The 21,620-nt window shown below is 45.3% G+C and overlaps 1 protein-coding gene across 3 annotated transcripts in view; it reads left to right on the plus strand.

Moving 5' to 3' along the window:
• FRMD4A (FERM domain containing 4A) overlaps nucleotides 1–21,620 on the plus strand; it is a 353,071-nt gene that overhangs the window by 137,050 nt on the left and 194,401 nt on the right. The window contains exon 1 of one of the 3 annotated variants that reach the window (XM_079304339.1): nucleotides 12,179–12,351. The exons of the other annotated variants lie outside the window; for them this stretch is intronic. Within the exon in view, the coding sequence (XP_079160465.1) occupies nucleotides 12,286–12,351 (66 nt within the window). The 5' untranslated portion in view covers nucleotides 12,179–12,285. Of the gene's footprint in view, nucleotides 1–12,178; nucleotides 12,352–21,620 lie in introns of those variants that run through there. 3 annotated transcript variants of the gene reach the window in all.

The following is a 21,620-nucleotide window of genomic DNA, read 5'->3' on the forward strand; positions in this document are numbered from 1 at the left end:
CTTAGACATGGAAAGAGAAAAATAATGGGAATGAACATTGCTGAGAGAGAAGCCTCAGGAGGGACTATGCCTCAGCAGAGAACATAACCACCTTCCCCTTATTAATAATATTGTTTGTTAAGGAGGAAGAGGGTCCTCTTGAAGCTGTCTGGTGTCTGGGCTTTGCTGGAGCACAGTGCTCTAATGAAGGGCAGGGTTAGAAGCATTTCAGGGCTGAAGGAATTAAGAAGCTGGCTTCTACCCAGAGTTGAAACAAAAATTGCTGTGGGGCTTAAACCTGTTTTTAACAAGAGTATGTAGCCTGCCAGATCTGGTGAGAGATTAGCAATTTAATTATACAGGCCCTGGCTTCCTGCTTCCCACTAAGTGCCTAAAACCCCTCTAAAGAGGCCCATTACCTTCCCCTTTTTTCTGCTCTTGCATTAACTAGGCAATTCAGAGCAGCATAAACACAGAGGAAGGACAGGGGTCCCCTTGCAGAGATCTCAGGGTTTTATGGCTGAGTGCCTCCTGATGGATCTGTCAGAGCATCCCACAAGAGCAAACCTGTCACTCCCTGCAGCGACCATTAGCTTTATTTCCAGCATCCCTGGGAACATTTTCTGTTTGTCCCCTCTTGAACTCACTGAGGAGAGCACAGGCTTTTCTCAGGTGCTGGCTGACTTTGAGAGAGAGGCAAAGTGAGCAGCCAGGCTCTGGGCACTGGGATTTGGGGCAGAAAGCCTCAGCAGGAGCCTTTGGGGATGGCTGAGTGCTGTTTCACATGGGAGATAGGGGAAAGGCAGGCAGAAAGCTGCTGAGAAACATGTGACATGCAACCTGCTGAGCTCCAAAAGGCTGCTTGAAATAGGAGGAAGAAGAGGCAGACAGGAGGTTTTTGTGTTTTTCCTTCATGGGAAGGAAGTTTATTAAGGATTGAGCTCCCATACCATAAGCAATGAATTCTCTGCAACTGTTTTTCTTTGCAGTACTGCCTGTGGGGTGTTTTCAGACAGTCCTGCTTCACAGATGCTCTTTAGAGGTGGGAGTTGTCTTGTGTTACTACTGCAAGTTCATCCATACATGCAGTCATTCCCATGGTTTCCTGGGACTGTTTTGATGTCTCTGGGTTCAGCTTTGCTCTCTTTCAACACCATGTGCCCAGCCAGGCCCCCCAGTTCACAGTGTCTGGGTATCTTGGTTTTGAAGGACAGGTGTCTACTGAGAAAGGCAGGAGCCTCTCTTTGAAAATGGAGAATGTAAACCCCCTCTCTCCAAATTATTATAATTTTGAAATTAAGGGGCTCTCTGGCAAAGATATGGGAATAGGAATAACAGTTCTTTACTAGAAAACCAAAATAGAAATACAGTATTAGAAAGAACAATCCCAAACACTGACAGAGCCAGAATACACCCTGACACCCGTCAGTCAGTCAGGGTGTTGGCAGCAGTCCCATTCAGTGGTGGCTGCATCCTCCTGCAGTGGCAGGTGTGGTTCAGCTGGAGCAGTGCTCCTGTAGAAGGTGCAGTTTTCCTCTGAAGGTCTAGAGATGATGTGAAAAGGCCCAGCTTTCCTCTGGAATCCAGTGGAAAAATTCTGCCCTGATGTTCCAAATCTCAGTTTTTATCTAGGTAGGAAAGGCTTGGCCCTTGCCCCTGGCTGGAACATCTCCGGGTGGGATGATGTAATTTTATCAGTCATGCAGTGGAACTTGATGGGCCATTAATAGAAGATACCTGCCTGGAGGAAGGATGGGTTGTGAAAAGATAAAGAACATTGCCCCACCTGGTTTTTAACGGATGGCCCATTAGCAGAGAATATCTCCCATGTAGATAAGGCTCGATGCCCCAACCTGGTTTCAATAGATGTTGGCAGAATACATACTCTTGGTCACATCCTGTATTGCAGCCTAAGACTGGGTCCCACTGTTGTATGTGCCAGAGCTTGTTTTGGCAGTCAGGTTCCTGCTAAGGAGTGCAGAGAGCAGGTACCATATACTTTTAACAGGTATGTTCCAGATAAATGCCCTTATGATGCAGAAAAGTAGTGATTTCTCCATCTCCTGCACCTCTGTATATCCAAAGAGCAGAGCTAGGAATGGATCAGACCCCAGAGCACCAGGCTGCTGCTGTCAGAGCTGTTGACTGTTTTACCTAAAATCCTTTAAAAACCAGAGCAAAGACATCTACTCTGTAGGCAGCACAGGAAATCTTGCAAGAATGTAATGGGGTGTAATCAGTGACAGATTTGTCATTTCTGTTCCATGTCTGGGCAAAGCACTGTGATAGATGAGACCATGGGCTCTTCAAGCTATTTTCTGTCAGGCTTAGCCAGGCTTTAATTCCTGGGACAGCAAGACAGAACTCCATTTCTCTTTGGTCAGTCCCTTGACCCTGGGGATCAGCCCACTTTGGGGTTGTGCTGGGAGAGGATGTCAGACAGCAATGGCACTATTTGAGGTGCTGCAGTCTCCCCAGTGCAAATTTGCTTGAGCTGACTGCACCTTCAGAGGTGAGCCACGCTCCAGATTTGGGATTGGAAAGTCATTTCCCCCCAGTCATATTGTCAGGTATTTCACCTTTTCCTGGTGTCTTCCAGTCTGCTTCCTGGAACCATCTGGGAAATCTTTTGGTTGTGTGGGAGCATTGGAAATGCACTGGTGCTTTCTGCCATGGTTTCCAGCCTTACCTGCAGCTCAGTCTTGGTGGGGTTTGTGGTGATGGGAAGAGGATGTCCTCTGGCTTTTAGCCAGTTGATGCCCATGTAAACCAAGATCTCCCCTCTGCAGGGAGATCACTGAGGGTGAAATGAACTTAGGGGGAAAGTGGATGTCAGGTCATGGAGAATGGTATCCTTCTGAGATTCTCACACTCTCTGGACCCTTCCTAAAGCTTTGACTATCAAGATATTATCTGGCCTCAACAGACTTAGTGATTAAAAAAGATTTTTTAATTTCATTGTCCTGGGAGGAACATTAAAGTATAATGAAGTATAAAAAAAAATTGGAGGCCACGAGAAACAGCTAGATCAGCATTTTATTTTTGGGGTTCCATAGTTGGAGGATTTTTTTTGTTTTTGTTTGTTTGGGGTTTTTTTAACAAATGAAATCATGCTGAGGTTTGATTCATGTTTTTTTAATTCCTCAGAAGTCTGCAGTGTCATTCTCCTGGTTTGGCATACTAATTCAAAGTGAAATACATAAAGCCAAAAGGAGTGTATCAAGGAGTTTCTCTAGCTTTCATCATCTTTTTCTTTCCATCAGCAGACACCATCCTTTTTTGAACTGGCTGGCAGTGTGTAAAAAGGAATAAAGGGAAGGGCTTGGTAATAAGATGTTAATGAGATTTTTATTATTGTTTTCAGTGGTATCAGGATAGAACCTTTATGCATATAACAACAGCTACATATTCAACTACAGAAACTCAGGTTTTAGCCAGCTTGTAACAACTCACTGCAGCACCCTCTCAGTGTCCAGCCCTTTAGGACAAATTAGCAGCTATCAGTACATGCTGCCAGCATCTGGATACACCCTGTGAGAGGAGCTTTATCATTCCCAAAAAAAGGAGATGAAGAAATACGCGAGGATGAGGCACAAGCTGCCGCGGCTGTGCCGAGCGCCGCCGCGGGTCCCGGCCGAGCTCAGGGTCTGCACCCCCCTGCCAAAGGTGAGCTGCACCAGGTGGAGCTGGGTGCCAGGGGTGAGGAGGGCTGGGTGGTGGGGTAAAGATGAATTATGGACTTCTGTAGGAGTTTTCAGAAGGTGAAAAATTTTAAAGACAGGAGGGAGGGGGATAGCATGAGATGGGGAGGTTGGGACTGCTCTGTGGGATTAAGTCCACCTGGGACATCCTCTGCCCAGGTGAAATAAGAGGGTGCTTCACTACATTAAATCTCTTCAAGTTCAGACTAGAAGAGCAGGAAGAGGCCCCAGGGGCTGCTGAGAGTGGTCAGCTGGGAGCAGATTGAAAAAACATCCTGCCTAATCCTCATCTGTGGTCATCAGAGGCACAGGTTTCTGCTCCAGTCTGACTCTAGAGAAACCTCTCTATCTTTCTGACTCTCTGCAGAGCAGTTGCCTTTTCAGGGGCTAAAAATCTCTGAAGATCTCCCTGCTCCCCCTCCTTCATCACCTCTACAGCATTATTTTATCCTGTGCATGTCTGGAGTTTCAGGACATTGCTTCTGCTTGAGTCATCAAACTCTGCTGTCCAAAAGCCCACGCGTCACATCACAGGAAACACTGCAAGAGTTTCTAAATGCTTGGCTCTACAAAGAGTGCCGGGGAAATACCCTGAAAGTTCCTGAGGATAATTTCTGTGAGCAGTGTGGATGTGAGCAAGAGGAGGAAGGAGGCAAGGGGATGGGAGTTCAGTGGTTTGAGCACTGTTGTTATTTTGGTACTTCTGGATGCATGGGGTCCCTCTGTGCCTTTGTGTGTCTCGCTGTGAGTGGCACTTGTGAGCTGAGAGCATCGTACCTGCCACAGGCAGCTTAATTCACTTGTGCTTGCAGCATACCTGGGAATGTCAGCGTGAGGTGCAGGGGTGTCCCATGTTGACTGCAGCACACAGGGCTGGTAAAACCCAGCAGCCAACACAGTGTGATGGAAACAGCATCCCAAAAATGGCCTTGCAGCCCAAAGCTCCTCTGTGAGGACTCCAGGGGTAGCAGGACCATGAGAGTGGCTGTTTGCATTGCCAGGGCCCCAACTCAACTCTCTTGCTGTGCCAGACTTTGTAGAAATGCTAAAAGCAGAATTATGAGCATGCATCTCCAGGGTACTGTAAATATCATTTTTAATTAACTGGCAATTCTACAGAGGAGACTTTGTGCAGTTCTGTGAGACATGGGAACAAAGTTCAGCCTGTCCCTGTGACAGAGCTCCAAATTTCCCCTTCACTTTCCCAACCCAACGCCAGCAAACAGATGTGCTCTGTGCCTCCTATTTATGCTCTCCCAAGAAATTAGCACCCCGTTAAGCTACACAATGCAGTGCATTTATTTTTATTTCACTGTGCTGCAGCCTTTCAATGGTAACTCCACATTATTTCTTACTGGAATCAAATCCAGACTAGCATCAAGGGCTTCTTAAATCAACAGCCTATGAGGGCTTGAATTTTGTGCAGCAGAACTAGTGCCTATAGCTTAAGATAAAGTAAGACAAAGCAGCTGCCAAGATGCTAAGTCCAGTGTTTGACTCTGGTCCAAAAGAGAAGGGACAGAGAGGAAGATTTAATTTCTAAATACCTGAAGCTGGGACTGTGATTTGTTTGCAGACCCAGTTTAAGGCAATAAACAGCTATATTTATATCAGCTGAATGTGCCTATTATTTCAAGATCTCACCCACCAAGTGAAAGCAGCATGACAAAGCAGCACTGTGGGGAGCCAAAAAATGTATAAAAAGCAATTGATCCATTATAGATGCAGTCTCAGACAAGCTCAGTCTATTTTTAATCACTTTAATAATGCAGCTGATTTGCTACATCAAGGAGGAAAGCTGAAGTGGGATCCCTCACAGCAAGCTAAATAATAAGCTGGTGTGGCTCAGTGGCATCTGGACATCTCCAGGAGCGTGCATGGCTCAGTTATCTCTCAGGGAAATGGTGTCACTGAGCAGCCCTGCCCAGCAGGTCACCTGGAGACATGGGAGACTCCAGAGACAAATTCATGATGCTTTAGGAAAGCAAGGGAAGGACCCTGTGGGACATTGAATTGTTGGAGTGGGATTAGAAAAGGGGAGGGTTTGTCAACAGCACTGAAAAGGTGCATTTCTATTTCTGTGATTTGTGCAGATGCATTGTGGTGCAGGGTGCTGCCATGCAAGGCAGATTTGGGAATCCATTCAGGAGACTCTGATTCCTCCATGCTCTCCACACTCTCCATGAGCACAGGCCCTCTCTCCACTTGAAAGAGACATGACCCATCTAAGCAACACCCACTCAGCTTATTTGTGCCAAAACTGCTCCTTCATCCTTGGGTGGCTTGCTTGGCCTTGGGGGAAGTCTGGAAGAAAGAAAACTTGAGGATTCCCTTCCCTTACCCAGGGTGGCCTTTAAATTAAAGCACATGTGAGAGGGATGGTAGAAAAATGCCTTTAGCCAAGGGGTGGCTTTCAGGACACTCAGTTAAATCATGAAAATATGACAATGTCTTAGCTACAGAGAGTGGTGGGAGGCCATCAAGGAGAGAGGGACCACCCATGAAAAGCAATGCAGTGGAGACAGTGAAAAAAGTCAGCCAGCAGAAACTATGCCCAGGAAGAAGATGAGAAATTGGTTGAATATAGTGACAATAAAATAGAAATTATAGCCACATTTTTTAACTTGAAAGCTGAGTGTTCTGCAGTACCTGGCACTCCTCAGAGGCAGGAGATGATCTGGGACTCCATTTTGCTGACTCTAAGCTCACTTCTTAAAGCAAACAGGAATGTTAAGGGCTGTGAAGGTGTTTGGACAAGCCTTGGGTGCTAAACCTGCCAGGGCAGCAGGACTCTGGCCATTGCCTTGGTTCCCTGAAATACCTCAGAGCTGCTGGTGTTTCCCATACAGAGGCTTCCTTACAAAAACGTTTATCTTGTTGTCGTGTGGAAGGAGCATTTTTCCTGCCTTGTGGAGCTGTGTCAGCCCCACTGTGGGCAGGAGGTCAGGAATGGGACTCCCACGCTCATTCTTCAGCAGCAGCACGGGCCAGCCCAGCCTGGCAAACCCCTCAGACAGACTGAGGGACACGAGGGATCCCTGTGCCCTCCCAGCAGCCCCACATGGGCTATAGCCTTGCCTGGCACTGCTCTGTGTACTGCAGGCTTGTCCCACAAGTTTAGGATGGGGAGATGCTCTTGAGGGAAAGGAATGTTTTGCCCTTTCCAAGTTTCTCACCATCATTCTGTAGATCTCTTTCTCCATATTTTTTCCCCCTGGACCAAAGAGTTCACTTTGCTTACTCAGTCATTTCTTCATAAAATCCATTTTTCTTACATTTACTCATCTTTATTGCCTTTCCTTGAATCCTGCCCCTCATCTTTATGTCTTTTCTGGAGATAAAAGGATCAAAAGACAAGATGTAAGTGAACCCTGATTTGATTCAGTGGTATATTAATATTCTCTTTTACTTGTCCCTTGGTAAATGTTAATATTTTATTTGCTTATTCTACCACTTCCAAGCAATGAACTGATGTTTTACAGAATTATTATAATCCAAATATCTTACTCCTGAGTGAGCCCAGAGCCCATAATCTTATATGTGAAGTTCAGAACATTTTTCCTGCTGTGAACATTACTTCACATTTGGCTACATTAAATTTAATTAGCTGTTTTATTGCTCATTTACTTAGTCTCATCGTATCTTTCGGCAGGCCCTTGTTGTCACTAGCCTGAGTACCACAGTGTCACCTGGAAACTGCTCCCTCCCTGCTCTCCCTCTTTCACAGACTGCCTGTTAATGGTTAGAGCAATGTGTGCCCTCACTCATATCCCTGGAGAAAACTCAAATTCATCTCCCTGCTCGTTGCCTTGACTGCAAGAACCCAAGGTTTGCAGGATCCCTTCTCTGGAGATAAATCACAGCTGGGTGCCTTCATCAGATGAGGCTGTTGCATTTCATCCTGGATCAGAGATTTGAGGTGCAGCCATAGGCTGGTGTCCAGCCTTTGCTGCAGCACTACTGTAATTAATTCATTGCAAAAATGATCCCCAAGGCCTTCAGCTGACATTGAAAACTCCTGCAGGATGGGGCTGACTTGCAGCACCATGAGCTGAGGTGAGGGCAGGTGGCTGTGCCCTGGGCCAGCTGGAACCTGACAGGCTCCACACTCGGCTCCAGATTCAGTGAATTGCCACAATCCAATCTGGAGGTGTCAGGTTGATCAGTTCCTGTGCCCAGGTTTTGTGGGGAAAGGAAAACTGGAGAAGGAAGGAAGGTTTTGGAAGCTGATGGTTTCCTGTCATCCAAGTTTACCAAGAGTATGGGATGTCCCTCTTCACCTTCCCCAAAGAGAACAACTCTTTGTTGAGAGCAGAAAGCATAGAAAACCCTGTGGAGCAGATAGAAAAGACTCATCTTCAAATCCTCACTTTGATTATTTCAAGCAAAAAAGTCCATAAAATTCTCTATTAGTTGTGCAGAAAGACAGCCTGACTTGCACAGCTGAATTCAACTGAACTGCATTCAGCTGAACTGGAGCCCATCCCACATCTGTGGGATGACAAAAGCACTGCCCCAAAGGGACTTTTACCTGTATTTGTCACACAGCCTCAGAACTGCAGCCTTGATCCCTTGGCTAGGGCGGTGGAGCAGAGCCAGGATGCCTTTCCTGGTGGGCTCCATGACCCAGGAATGCTTTTTGCCTCATGCACAAATAGCCTTTCCGTCCTCCCTGGACTCCTCAGCTCCAGTCTTTGCAAGCTGGGCTGGCCCAAACATGACATCCTGGGACTAATTAAGCTCAGATCAGCTCATTAACCCTTTCTTTTAAATTTTTAGCCTTACTTAGTAAACTTTTTGTTCTATTTTTACACCCCTGCCTTTGTAAACTAGTGCTTGTAGGGCAGCTCTTTCCTTCCATCACCAGCCACCTTCATCCCTGGAACCCAAAGAAAACAATTCTGGGACCCAGTGTGTCCCCAGATAACATTTCAGCTTTTGAAAAACAGTGTGTTTTGCTGAAATCTCATTTTGGCAAAAATGCTACAATAATCTTCCTTTTTGAGCTCTTTTCTGGTATCTTATTCCCAAATGGTCAAAGAGAACTAGGAAGGAAGTGAGGAGAAAATGTGGGTGTAGAAGAACATCCTGTTCTGCACAAATACCCTGGTGTGTTGTCAGATGGATGTCTGCTTTAAATAGACGAGGTCTCATGCTTGCAAAGGCCAAAGTAATACATTCTCAGAAATTAGAAAATATGAAAATGATATTTAATAAAGAAACTGTCTGGATCTACTGCATTAAAGAATTTACCAGGTTAGAGCTTCTGATTGTCACCTGTGACCTCATTTCTGTGTGCACCTGTAATGCACATGCACAGAGGTATTGGGAAAAATCCCTGGGGAAGTCAGAGAAATTCTTTCCTGTTTATTTGAGTGGCTATCCCCATAAAAAAGGTCACTTGGGGTAAGCAACACTGAAGCAAGAGCTAGAAGAGATCCAATGGGATAGATTCAGAGCTTTTATGTGTTTGAAGAAGTTCTGCTTTGATCAAATTTTGGGACTCGAATTTCTGCTATCTGCTTTTTCAAGGAGTTGAGTGAAACAGCTTTTTACACTTTGGTACCCTTATTTCACCATCAATATAATTTTACCACAGCCACACTAACTGCTTTGGTTATCACTGGAGCAAAGTGATTATTTTATCTCTTCTGCATGGTTTCTATATTTTACTTTTTTTCCCCATTGTGCTTTGCTTTGAATCTGAAATTTTATTGCAATTTGAAGGAAAAAAGGGAAAGAGATATATTCTTGAGTACAAAGGATACATATATATATATAATGCCCTGCAGTTTGGGAGTCAAGAAAATTCCACAGGACTTTCAAAAAGCAACTCTTCCCAGCAACAGCATTTTTACCCAAACTTGTGACCATCCCTACAGACAGTTAATATTGATCAGCAGGAGAATTGCTCAGCTGAATTTTGCACCTGCAAGAGCCTAAGAGCTGCTGTATCAATATATATTGTTGTAATAAGGGAATCCCAGGCCATGTAGAGCTGAGCCTGGGTGAGAACCCAGGAATTTCATCCTCCTTGCCATTGCCAGTAGAGCAGGTGGTGTTTTCAGTGCCAGGTGTTTCTTGAATGGGCATCAGGCAAGGCATTATGTGCTCCTCAAGCCATTTTCTTGTGCCTGACACTATTTTCTCCATCAGTTTTGAAATAATCTTGAAATTCATCTTTGTGAAGACAAAAATGAGCCTGTGTTGGAGTCAAAGAGTCTGTCACATGGACACTGTGTTCTGACCCTGGAAGATGTCTCCTGTTGTTTATCTCTGTAACCAACACAATGCAGCTACAGGGACAGTCAAGGGGCACAAGTGACATGATTGCCCTGTGCTATTGCTCAGAGGGAGCCTACAGAAAAGGATCTTTAATTTCGTGTTTCAGCATTTAACACTTAGCCTTTGTGCAATAAGTGGGGTGGGGAGCACAGAAGAGATCACATGTTTGGTTCCAGTGAAGTTCTTGTTGTGGACAGACTGCTTGGGTCAATTAGAGGTGGACAAATGCATGATTCAGTCTGGCTGGACCACTGCTGGCTCCTCTGACACTGCCCAAACACTGATCTCTGTGGGCCAGGGACCTGCAGAAGGCCAATCATGTGTCCTTGTACCCAGCCTGCTTGTGTAGAAACCATAGATTCCTGGAATCTCTCAATTTCCAGACATGCTGGAGAGGATGAAGACCTTACCAGCAGTCCGGTGTCTTCTGCAAATACTTCCTAGAGAGCAGAACATGTGAAATCCTGTCTGTGGTGAGCCCTGTGGCCATGCACACCAGCTCACTTATTGCCTTACTGCATTTTGGTTCCCTGGGTTTCCACTGCCTTCCCTTTGTTTTGATCCAGGCTCATTAAAACACCCCTCCACTCACACTAGTGAAGGCAGACACTTTGTCAAAGCTTTAATGAAAGGGCAGCATGTGAATGATTAACAGGCTTTTTTGCAGTGGACAAGCTTCCCGTGCTGGGCTTATTTCTGGAGCAGTCAACCTATTATCTGCTGTAGGGCCATGTGTGAATGAGAGTTGGTCCAGCTGGAAAACGAATGACATGTCCTTCTTTGCTGCTGAAACCATCCATCATAACATGCTCCAAATGGTCCATCATGTTGTTGTCTAGTAAAACTCGGCCATCAGAGACAGCTCCTGTTCAGATGCTAATGGGTACATGTCTGAAAATGTGGTTTCAGCTATAACTCTGAGAATATTTAGTTGGAATTTATGACTAGAGGTCCTTCTAAGCTCCATCAACTCTATCCATCTCACACCTTTATAAATAATAGTGGTCTTCAGTTTCTGAAGCCTTTAGAGCAGCCTTGTGGATTTTTCTTGTCCAGTGTCTGGAATATATCACATTTCAGTCTCAGGTTTCAAACTATGTGGGTGCATGTCAAACAAATAAAAAATAATTTGGCTGATCAATGTGAACATCATCAAAGGCAATTTGATGAACCTGACACTGTTGAGGATGCAGAAGATTTTGACACCAGTCCTGGCCGTGTAAAGACTTCCAGTATTTCTCCTTTTTGTGCCTCAGTTTCCTTTCTGGTTAGTTCCAGTTAACATTATGCAAAATCTTTGAAGAGAAGCTCCACTGGGTTTTGCTTTGGTTGGGTCATGTCCATCAATACCTTCCCACTCCATTTGGAGCTGTGAGAGCTACAGGGTGCTAAGCAAGCAGAAACCTTTTCTCAATTGAGTTAAGTGGGAGCAGATGTGTGGAGTAACAGCAAGCACTTGGGCTCAGGCTTTAAACTTTCCATAAATGCAGTAACTGGAAGGGTGCAGTCCTGAGAAGAGCTTAGGGGACAGGGATGCTGCAGAGCTGAGTGGTGGGAGCATGTTTGCAGGACCAAACCCTACAGTATTTTTGGGGTTATTCCCCTCCATACATAACCTCAGCAGTCACCACTGCACACCAGTACCTTGGGGAGTGGGTAATGGGATCTATTAATACTCTTAGGAAAGAATTAGTATCCAAACAACTTTTGTTTCCTTGTTTTTTACACATTTGTTCTCTCCTCTGTCACTCACTGCAGTGCAGAGCCTGGCATGCTGTGACAAAGAGCTATTGATGGAGTGCTTGTGTGAATTGGCCCAGCACTGGTCACAGCCAACTTCTGTGGGACCCTCTGCCCCTGCTGTACAATACACTCCAGTGTGCTGGGCCATTTGTGAAAGGTCAGAAATGAACAGAGAAATGGACTGGAGTCAAAAACAAGCAGTCCTATAAATATCAGTCATAGTCAAAGGCAGTTTATTCCGTTCCTCCCCTCTCTCTCCTTCTGTGTGTGTCTCTCCCTCCCTCTGTTGTGGTTTCCCAGATACAGCTCCATGCTTGTGGCTGGGGAGCTGTGAGAGGAAGGCAGCCCAGCCCTGCAGCTCCTGCTCCCATCCTGCACACATGGAATAATCCTCAGTCCTGCGAGCAGGGCTGGCAGCCCGCACCCAGTCCAGCTGTCACTGCACTCTGGTGCTGAGTTTTGATTTCTTGGATTTTCCTTATCTGTCAGAAACTCATTTGTGACAGTCTGAGAACTAGAATTGGCCACAGACGCTTTGGATTGCGACTTCTGACAGCTTTCCTCTGTTGACTTCACAATGACTTTAGCAGCTAAATTAGAGGATATTGAAGTGACACTGGAGCACCTACTAATGGATGTGTTTGTAAGTAAGCCACAATTTCCTTTTTAAATTGAGATGCCAATAATCCAGAAGGCAGTATACAAATTTTATGGCATATCCAAAGTGTTACATGACTTAATTTCTTTACATTTCCTGATGAACTGTGTGTAATCCAACTCTGCCAATATGTTGTGGTTTAGGCACCTCCTGCAAACCATAACATGCAAAACTGGAACAGTGTGAGATCCAAGACAGGGTAGATTTTGCACTGGTTTTTGTATCATCTACAAATTTGATGTGAAAAGGAGAGAGATTTGGTCAGTTTAAGTAATGTCTCTGTAAAACTATTGCATTGACAGATTTAAATTGTGCATTGCCTAACATCAAGTGTCCTTGACTTTAGGATTTTGACAGCTATTAGACTACAATTTTCACTCTTGGGTTATTTTGTATGAGATGGAGCAAAACAGTTGTGTTTTCAAGAGAATCTAGTTTATTACCCCTGGATGTATCAAATACTTTAAACCCCTGTTAATCTGGGATTGCTTCCTTGGGATCATCAAAGCTCAGTGAAGCAATGTATGACTTGCTTCTACACATCTGAGATAAGAATCTGTCTTTATCATCTCATGTTAAAGTTTCTCAAAAACATCAAAGCATTTCCAAACATATTCTTGCCTTTTCCAACACAGCTTGATGGATTTCACTGAAAAATCAGAGATGGTCATGTTTTGGTAGGCTTTTTTTGGTGGGAGAGAATGGAAAATAATAGTGAGGGATTGACAGTTCATTTGTGGAAAAAAAAGTCATGCCAATGATCTGTACTCTCTGAATTCAGGCTGTAAGAAATAAGATGGCAAGTGACCTTCTGGATTTTCAGAAGAGTTTTTTGGCATCTCTTAATGGAATATTTCAAATTTCAGGGTCTAGTGATGAAGAATCTTAGGCATCAACCACAAAAGTGAAAAACAGGAGATGTTGCCAGATTTCAAGCCTGTGGTCCAGTTATTGCAGTGTCCATCTGTGCTGTGAAATGGATTCAAGTTTCTCTGTGCTGGCATCTCTTCTCAGTACTTTGGAAAGTGCCTGTACCCCTTTCCCAGACTCCCGAGATTGTGGTAGATGAACATTATAGGAGGCTGCCCTGTGAAATCCTCTACATAGGGCATGGAATACTGAAATACTCTTTGGGCTGTAATATCTGAATCAAGATATTGATATGGGTTCAACTCCTTTTCTCAGCTCTCAGTACTGTGAATCCCAGAGAAAATCCCTAAGGATTTAAATCCTCATGACAAGCAAAGATGTAACATCTGCCTCTCATGACCACAGCATGCTGTGAGAGTTATTCTGTGTGGGAAGGGGCCAGTGCTTTCTTTGGAGTATTTGCAAATGTTGTAGGATAAACTTGGCACTGCAATTCCTCTTGGTCTATTTATAGCTCAGGGTTGCTTCATTGACTTGGGTGTTTGACACCTGGAGGACTGAGACCCTCCTGGGACAGGAGTCATTGAAGAGTGGTGCTTAAAGCATTTTGTCACAGGGTAGCTCCAAGCAGAATCTCAGAGACTGGCAACATCTAGAGAGCCAGGGCTGACTGAGGCTGAACAATCCTACACGTGTCTGATTGTGTTTGAAGGGCATGAAAAGCCTCCTGTCTTGCTGGGAACCACACAGTTCCACTTCTTCCCAGTGAGACAGAGAAGTAGGGAATCCTGTCTTCTTGGGTCTTCATGTCCCATTGTCTCTTTTAATGTCCATGCCTTGATTCCACCTAAATGTCTCTCCTCATGAGTTTTTGGTGTTTGCTGGTTTTTGCAATGAGAGTGACTGTTGGCCAAATAAAGCATGAACCAGATTCTCCAGAGGTGCAAGAAACCCCAGTTTGTGAAACCAATGGAGCTCTTCTCAGGCTGTGCTTTGAACTGGTCTCTCAAATTTGTAATTCTAGAAAGGCAGTGTAACATCCCCAGCTGGGACAGTGCAGTCACAGCTGACACTGTGATGCAGGGACGTGTGTGCAGTGCCATGCTGTGCCACTCCTGAGCACAGCTGGGTCTGGAGGGGCTGGTGTGTGAGCAGCATTGTGACACTGCAGCACTGTCACAGCTGTGTGCTCTGCAGAGCCTGGGGCAGATGTTCAGGCTCCATGCCTCACCTCAGGGCTGGCAATCTAATTTAGCCTCTGTGCAAATCAAGGGAAAAGATTTTTCCTTATGAGCAATCATGTTTGCAGCTAACTGGGCTCTTCTAAAACCTACCTAGAAATTAAGGCAGGAAGAATTTTGGATAATCTAGATTAAATGCCACGTGCAGAATCATCACTATCACGAGCAATTTTCAGGCTTTGCCCATACATCACCTTGCCTTGTTTGATCTTAAACCACCTATTAATTTAGCAATGTTAAAAATAACCTCTGGATATACTGGATACAGAGAAATAAACATAAAACTCAATATGAAGGAAGGGCAAAACGTCAAGCTCTGGCTGTTACAGAGCATTCCAGCAGCCAGATTTGTCCAAGGTCATTGATCCACTACCAAGTGTTTTGCTGCAGCAAGATGGGTATTTTGGTGAGGAGCATGAGGCCAGGCTGGATGGGCTGTGAGCAGACTGCAAGGTAACAGGACCCTCCTGGGAATGATCTTGAAATCTGCTCCATGCCATGCATCTTCATCTGTGTCAGGTTTATTGCTGAAAGAGAGAAGCCATCTGTCACTGTAATGCTCCTCTTCCAGTTCTTTGGTGCCCTCCACTGCTCCAAACCAGGTGATTACTCACAAAATTGGAAAATTGTGGTCTACAGAGCCTTGAGTTATCTTTTTTTTCTTTTGAAGAAACTTAGTTTCTTAGACCTTAGGGGCAGTAACCCATTCTCAGATCAGTGGACCCTGACAAAGCTCACTTTAATAGCTTGTACTAAACTATCAAGCCCATTTTGTCACAATGTAAAAGGTTACAGCAGACAACAAATGAGAAGCAACCATCAGTTTTTAATGAAAACTGAGGCATAGCTCAGCTGAGACTAACACACCTTGATGTAATTTGGCTTCTGCAGTAATGCAGACTGAAGATAAACTATAGGATTGGGCCAGTTTTTCTCTGGACAAGCCTTTTAGCTAAATTCTCCTGCAGGGACTCACCTGAAGTGAATTCAGCCATTTTGCAGGGATGATGCTGCCTCACCAGCAGATGTGTTAAACACTTCCTCTGGAAAGCTAGTGTTACATGAGAACATTTATAAGAACATTTTTCCTCTCCTTTTGTGGAGAGCAGAGATTTGCATCTACATGGCACGAGCTGCCACTTCCTTCCAGGACGATGTTGTGGCCGTGCTGTCACCCACTCTCAGAGCAGCAGCTGGTGCTGCACTGACACTTCCTCTGCCTGTCTGCAAAGGGCACTGCAGAGCTCTGCTGGGCTGCTCCAGATGAGATAAAAGGGAAACCTCTGACATGACATTCCATAATTAGCTGTCATCACTGGCGCTGGATGAGCTGGGGCTTGGCTGCTGGAGAAGGCTGGACAGGGACACAGGGACCAGGGCAGGGACAAGGCAGCAGGGACAAGGCAGCAGGTCCCTTGGGTGTGCTGCAGGGAAAACGGAGTCTGGCTGTGAAATGCAGACTCTGAATCCCCATTTCATAGCTTGCAAAAGGCTAAATCCTCCTTGCCTCTGGACACACTAATTATTCTTGAGCAGACTGTGAATGAGACCTTTGAGGGAAACCTCAGGATCAACCTTGCTGCCTTCCAGGCCTTGCCTTAGGCACAGATAGATAAAACCTCTAGGATATACCATGCCCAGCATGCACAGGGCACTTTGCATGTGATGTCTGGAAGGGTTGGAAGAATGGTTGTGGAGCCTGCTCCACTGAGGGATGCTTCTGCTTGCATTGTGAATGTGGCTTTAGACCTGCAAAAAAACCCAGACTTTCAAGCAAACAGGTTAAGGGATAATAATCCAGTTAGGAAGGTGAACCTGGAGTAGTCAAACATCAGCTGATGTCAAAAAGGATCCTGAATTCTGAGGATAGACATGATGGAGCTAGAGACTAGTGGATATCCCAGGAGAAAAAAAACCCCCTTCAGATGAAGTCTTAACCCTGTGTGCTGGCCCAGTCCAGACATCACCTGGAAGACAACAGACATTTTATCGCCAATGATTCCCAAGATCCTAGAGCCTATCCAAACAATCCTGTCAAACCCACAGTACACTTCATAACTCCTTCTACATTCCTGCAAACATCTATTTCACAGCTGGCTCTCAGGCTTCCTCCCACCATATTCCACAGAAAAACATATACTTATGTGTATATGTACATATGTCTATATAAAAATATTTAAAATGTGTTTTTAATATCTATATCTACATAAATAGCATATATATGTGTATATGTTTGAGAGTATCTGATGAAATTATATTTGTGAGGGCTTTCTGACATGGAGAGGGGCTGTGATTGCTTTGCCCTGGGTGGATGTAGCAATCCAGATTTGCCATGCTCCAGCCTCCTCCAGAGAAACAGCTGCTATTCTCCCTCCCCATGTTGTCAGGTTCTGGCAGAGTTTACACTAAAGCAGCAAGAATATGAAACTCAGTCAGAAGAAATTACCTGGGATCAACTGCAATTAAAGTGGGAGTCAAACTCGTATCCAGACAGATTTAAAGCTGGATATTTGAAAGAGAGGGACTCAAATGCTGAGACTGAAGAGTCTGAAATGAGGGTCAGGTCTCTTGGCCAGAGGCACCAGAGGCAGGCAGAGCTCCCTGGTGGACTCTGGCAATGGGCATGGCACTATGAGGTGGACAAGGCCATCGTGTCCCAGTAAAAACTTGGAGTGGTGGCTGCCAATACCCACATATTCCAGCTCATAAAACTAAGTTGTGAAGAGAGGGGCATTCAGCTGACCTGGCTCTTTATTAATAACAGTGAAACAATAATGAAATCAGCACTGATAACTTTTCGTGTTACAGATAGAGAAGCTGAGACAGAGGGACATGGAGTCATTTATGCAGCATCCTCCTCCATCTTCCCACTTAGAAAGGAGCAGAAATTCAACTTGCAGAAACCTGGGCTGGTGATTTGTTCCCTCCAGAGTATGACTCCACACAATCACAGAATAATCCAACTATCAATGTCTCACAGATCTCTGATGCCAAGGATGAAGTTGGATCTAGTCCTAGCACTCTCTGGCATAGAAAGCTGTGAAATTTGTCCATTCTTTGGGCAATTACACCACCAACCTTCTGATTTTGTCATGCCATCAACACTAGTGAACAGTAGCTGGGACTGAGGACAGTGGAGACAGGAGGGATGCAGGAAGGTGGTTGTGAGGAACTGGCCTCAAGCACCATTTGCACCACGAGCCCTGCACACAGCAGTTCCCTCCCTGCAGTAATCAAACAAGCATTCCTGCAGTTGCTATCGACTCCCAGTGTCTGTGTTACATTTTTCTTAATAACCATTGCAATAATAAGACATTATCAACATGTAAAGTGATCCATTAACCTCCACAGCAGCAATAAATTGTGTGGCTTTGCCAGGCTGCCAGGGCTTGCTAATCGAAGAACAAGAAGCAAATTCGTACCCAGAGCAGTCACAAATCATACATAATGCAGAAGTGTGGGTGCTAACCTCATCCACTGCAATATAATGGGTATTTCCATGTGTTTATTTATCTGAGAAATTGGTTCTTTGAAGCAGCTCCTAATGACTTTCTCTCTGGGAACAACAGCATCCACCAGTTTTTCCTCAGTATCCAGTCTGCAGGAGATTTAAAGGTTCACCCTCCACCACTGGAGTCAGCATGAGTTGTGGCAGTGCAGAGAAGAGAAGCAGAATCAGGCCCCTGACCTGCAGCAAAGCTGAGGTTACTTAGCAGGATTGTGTCATTAAAGATATCTAATTAGGTAGCTTGCCTCAGGTTTTGTTCAGACACTTCTGAAACTGAGAAATGAAAAATAATCATACCAGGTCTTCCCTGTGAATGAGGTAGTCCAGCACCATGTCCTGAGCAGCAGATAACATCAGGTCCCTACAAACAGCTCTAAAAGAGGGTAAATGCATAACCACAATCCCCACAGATACCTTTCAACCTCCAATTCCTTGTGCTCAAGGGTTTCACGACCCAGAGGTAGCACCTTCAAATTTAGCAGCCAACAGTAGATGTCCTTTTATGAGTTTGTTGGGACATTTTTTGAGCCCAGCCCAGGAGTCCATCTGCCATGGAGTCCTGGAGCAGAAGAAGAGCTGGGAGTGTGAATGTCAAAAGGGATGTTAGCAAACACAAGGTAATTAAATACAGCTACCAAGGGACAGAGGAGAACCTCTGAGAGCTGGCAAGGCAGACAAAGAGTGGCCAGTGGTCATGTTTGTTTTATAATTGGTGAGGAGACATTGACTCTTTCAGGTTCCATTCAAGCCCCAGTAAAATTAGCAGCTAAAGCAGGTCTGGTGTCTCAAATCTTGAAAATGTCCATTTCCTTCCAGCTATGACAAAAGGAGTCCAAGTAACAAGCTCACATAAAGGGACCAAAGTTAGAAGAGATAAATGCCATTTTACTTGTGTCCTACAGCTAGGGTGGGATGTTGTATGAATAGATAGGAATTGCAGAGAGAAATTCCAGCATTCCAAGACTGAAGATCTATAGAGTAAAATGTTTCACATTTCTTCATCTGTCCAGAAAATACACACAAAATACAACCAAGTTGGGTTTGTATTTTGCCAATGTTAGCAGTTCCTCTTTCAGCTTGAAGCAGAGTTTTCTCCTCATTTGGAGAAAAGTCATTATTCCATGCCTGCAAAACCTCAGCTACAAAACCTAATTTGCCTGAGACACTGTTTACCAAGTCTGGCAAAGCTTAAAAAAACTCCTTGTAACATCTCTCAGGGGTCTTCTACTTCTCTCCTTTCTTCAGGGACATGTTGGTCTCTCTGCTATTCATGTGGCTTTCTCTTGGGGCAACATAACTCTCTCTTCTTCCCTTACACAGACACATATGCTTTCCCACAATATATTAAGATTAATCAAAGCAGTGTAAAAAGGATGAAGTTTTAAAAGAGAGAAAATTGCAGAGAACAAAGAAGCATTTATCTTCACAGTGTTTGACATAGTCCATATGTCACATATCCTGTTTAAGGCTCAAGGCTGAGTACCTTCCATGCCGTGCTGAGCAAACCCATATTTCTTCAGGAATTGAAGCAAATCAGCAGTGCTAAGCTCTCCACAGGAATAGCCTGCTCACATTTTAAGATTTGATACTGAGATGCACCAAGTATTCACACATTCCTCTCAAGTCACCAGGGTGTGCTTAGGCTTTGGACCAGACCCCAGTAGGAATATAGTGTAGTCATCCCCAGCTCAGAGCATCACACCCGCCTCTGCTGCACAGCCTCCATGTGGGAATGTGCTCCTGTTGCCAAATATCTCCTGCTTTGTTTATATTAGCCCTGGAAGTCAGAGGTGGCCCCTTCAATCCCTCCCTGATGTTTACAGGGGCGTGTCTCCAGGGCAATAGGGTCAGGCGAGTTCCCTCCCTAATTAATTACTGTCTCTCTGAGTTATGTGGGAAAAGAACTGACCTGCCAGCATGCTAAAACCCAAGGGAAGTGTCCTTCCATCTAGCAGAGGGCCTGCTTGCTATCTGCTGCTGCTCTGGACAGGGTTTTCCAGGAGCCCATCTGCCTGGCACAGCTTTCCCCAGCCAGGACCACAGGGAGGGCAGAGGATGCAGAGGAGGAGAGATGGAGGCTGCTCTGGGAGAGCCTGCCTAGTGGCAGGAGAGGAAGAGGAAGGGTGCAGGTTGCTCTGTCTTTTTCCTGAAGACATTTCCTGGGGTGTCTACATCTGTGCCATGATTTTCAGCAGGGGCTGTGCCAGGAACCTGCTGGCTTGGTGGACACAGCAGCTGATGGGTCTAAGTGCTTGGCTAGGTGCAGGCTCAGCAGGTGACATCCTGGGTTGCATGCTCTGCTCTGCCCTTCCCCATGAACACCAAGGCTGAGGTGCACAAAGCAGCTGATGAGCAGCCATGCAGGTATTTATGCTGGAATGCCAGTGAATGAGTGATGCCAGTGAATGGGGGCATTCAGGACCACCTGACATGACATTCTGTGCCAACCTGCAGCAATGTGCATCAGATATGAACATCTCTGGGTCCAGAAGGGCTTGGTTCTGGGTTTCTGATTGGGCTTGTGCTAGGCAGGCCCACTGTCTGAGGGTCTAACATATCTGGGAGCTGCAGATGGTTAAATAACTGTGCTGCAGCCCAATGTAAATTTGTGACAGGAGCCCAAATTTCCCATGGCCTTTGTTGGTACAAGTGATGGAGCTGCTGCATGTGCAGCCCAACAGCACCTTGATCACTGCACAACCCACAGCCCCAGATCAGAGTGAAACAAAGCACAAATCTCTGTTCAGTGTGGGGCTGACCTTCCTACTCAGCCTGAATTGCACACAGCAAAGGCACCCCCGTGCTCTGCTGGCTCAGGGAGACAGGCACAGGACAGTACTGGTGGCCCCTGGTGTGACACAGCCCTGCCACACACAGGGGAAGCCCCCAGGCTGTCTGTGGCTGGGGACCACAAACAGCCTCCCTCTCTCACCCCTGCAAGCTGCTGGGTTATTGCCAGCTCTGATGGAAAGGACTCACATGGGACTGGAGCTGCACCCAGTGTGTTTTCCCACATCCCTCCCCAGGCTAAGTGATCATAACATTTCTCTGTAAAACACCGTGTAAGACTGGAAAACTGTTTAGCTTTTTTTTAAATCAAAGGCAAGCTGGATTTGCAATGACAACCTCTGCACATCTTTCACTCCCAACAAGGCAATTTCCTTTGCAGTCTGATTCTGAGTGCAATAAAATGTAAGCTAAGTCACTGTAGGGTTTGCAGACCCAAAGCTCTGGGGAAGCTCTGCTCTCCTCGTCTTTCCAACAAAATAGCTACAGAGTATTGCTTACAGTGGGAAGTAAGAAATCCCACAAAGATTAATAGGAGCTGCTAAAGAGCTCAAATAGAAGTGGTTTCCCTATCAGGACTCCAGGGAAGAATTTGGCTTTGCTACTGACAAACCATAGATATCATCCAGGCTGGAAAATACTGCCAGGAGCTGCAAATTATCCTCATTTTCCCCTCAATCTCTTGCCATACTCGTGTCTTCATGGAATACCAAACTTAAGTGGATTTTTCTGTATTGAGTGACTTTTCAATTTTACAATACAATGTCTTATTGATAATCTGATGGATACCACTCACTGCATTTCAGTCTGTGCCACTGCTGTCACTGGTTTCCATTCACTGATCTCCA

Source organism: Erithacus rubecula (assembly GCF_903797595.1).
Source record: "Erithacus rubecula genome assembly, chromosome: 4".
Lineage (NCBI taxonomy): Eukaryota > Metazoa > Chordata > Aves > Passeriformes > Muscicapidae > Erithacus > Erithacus rubecula.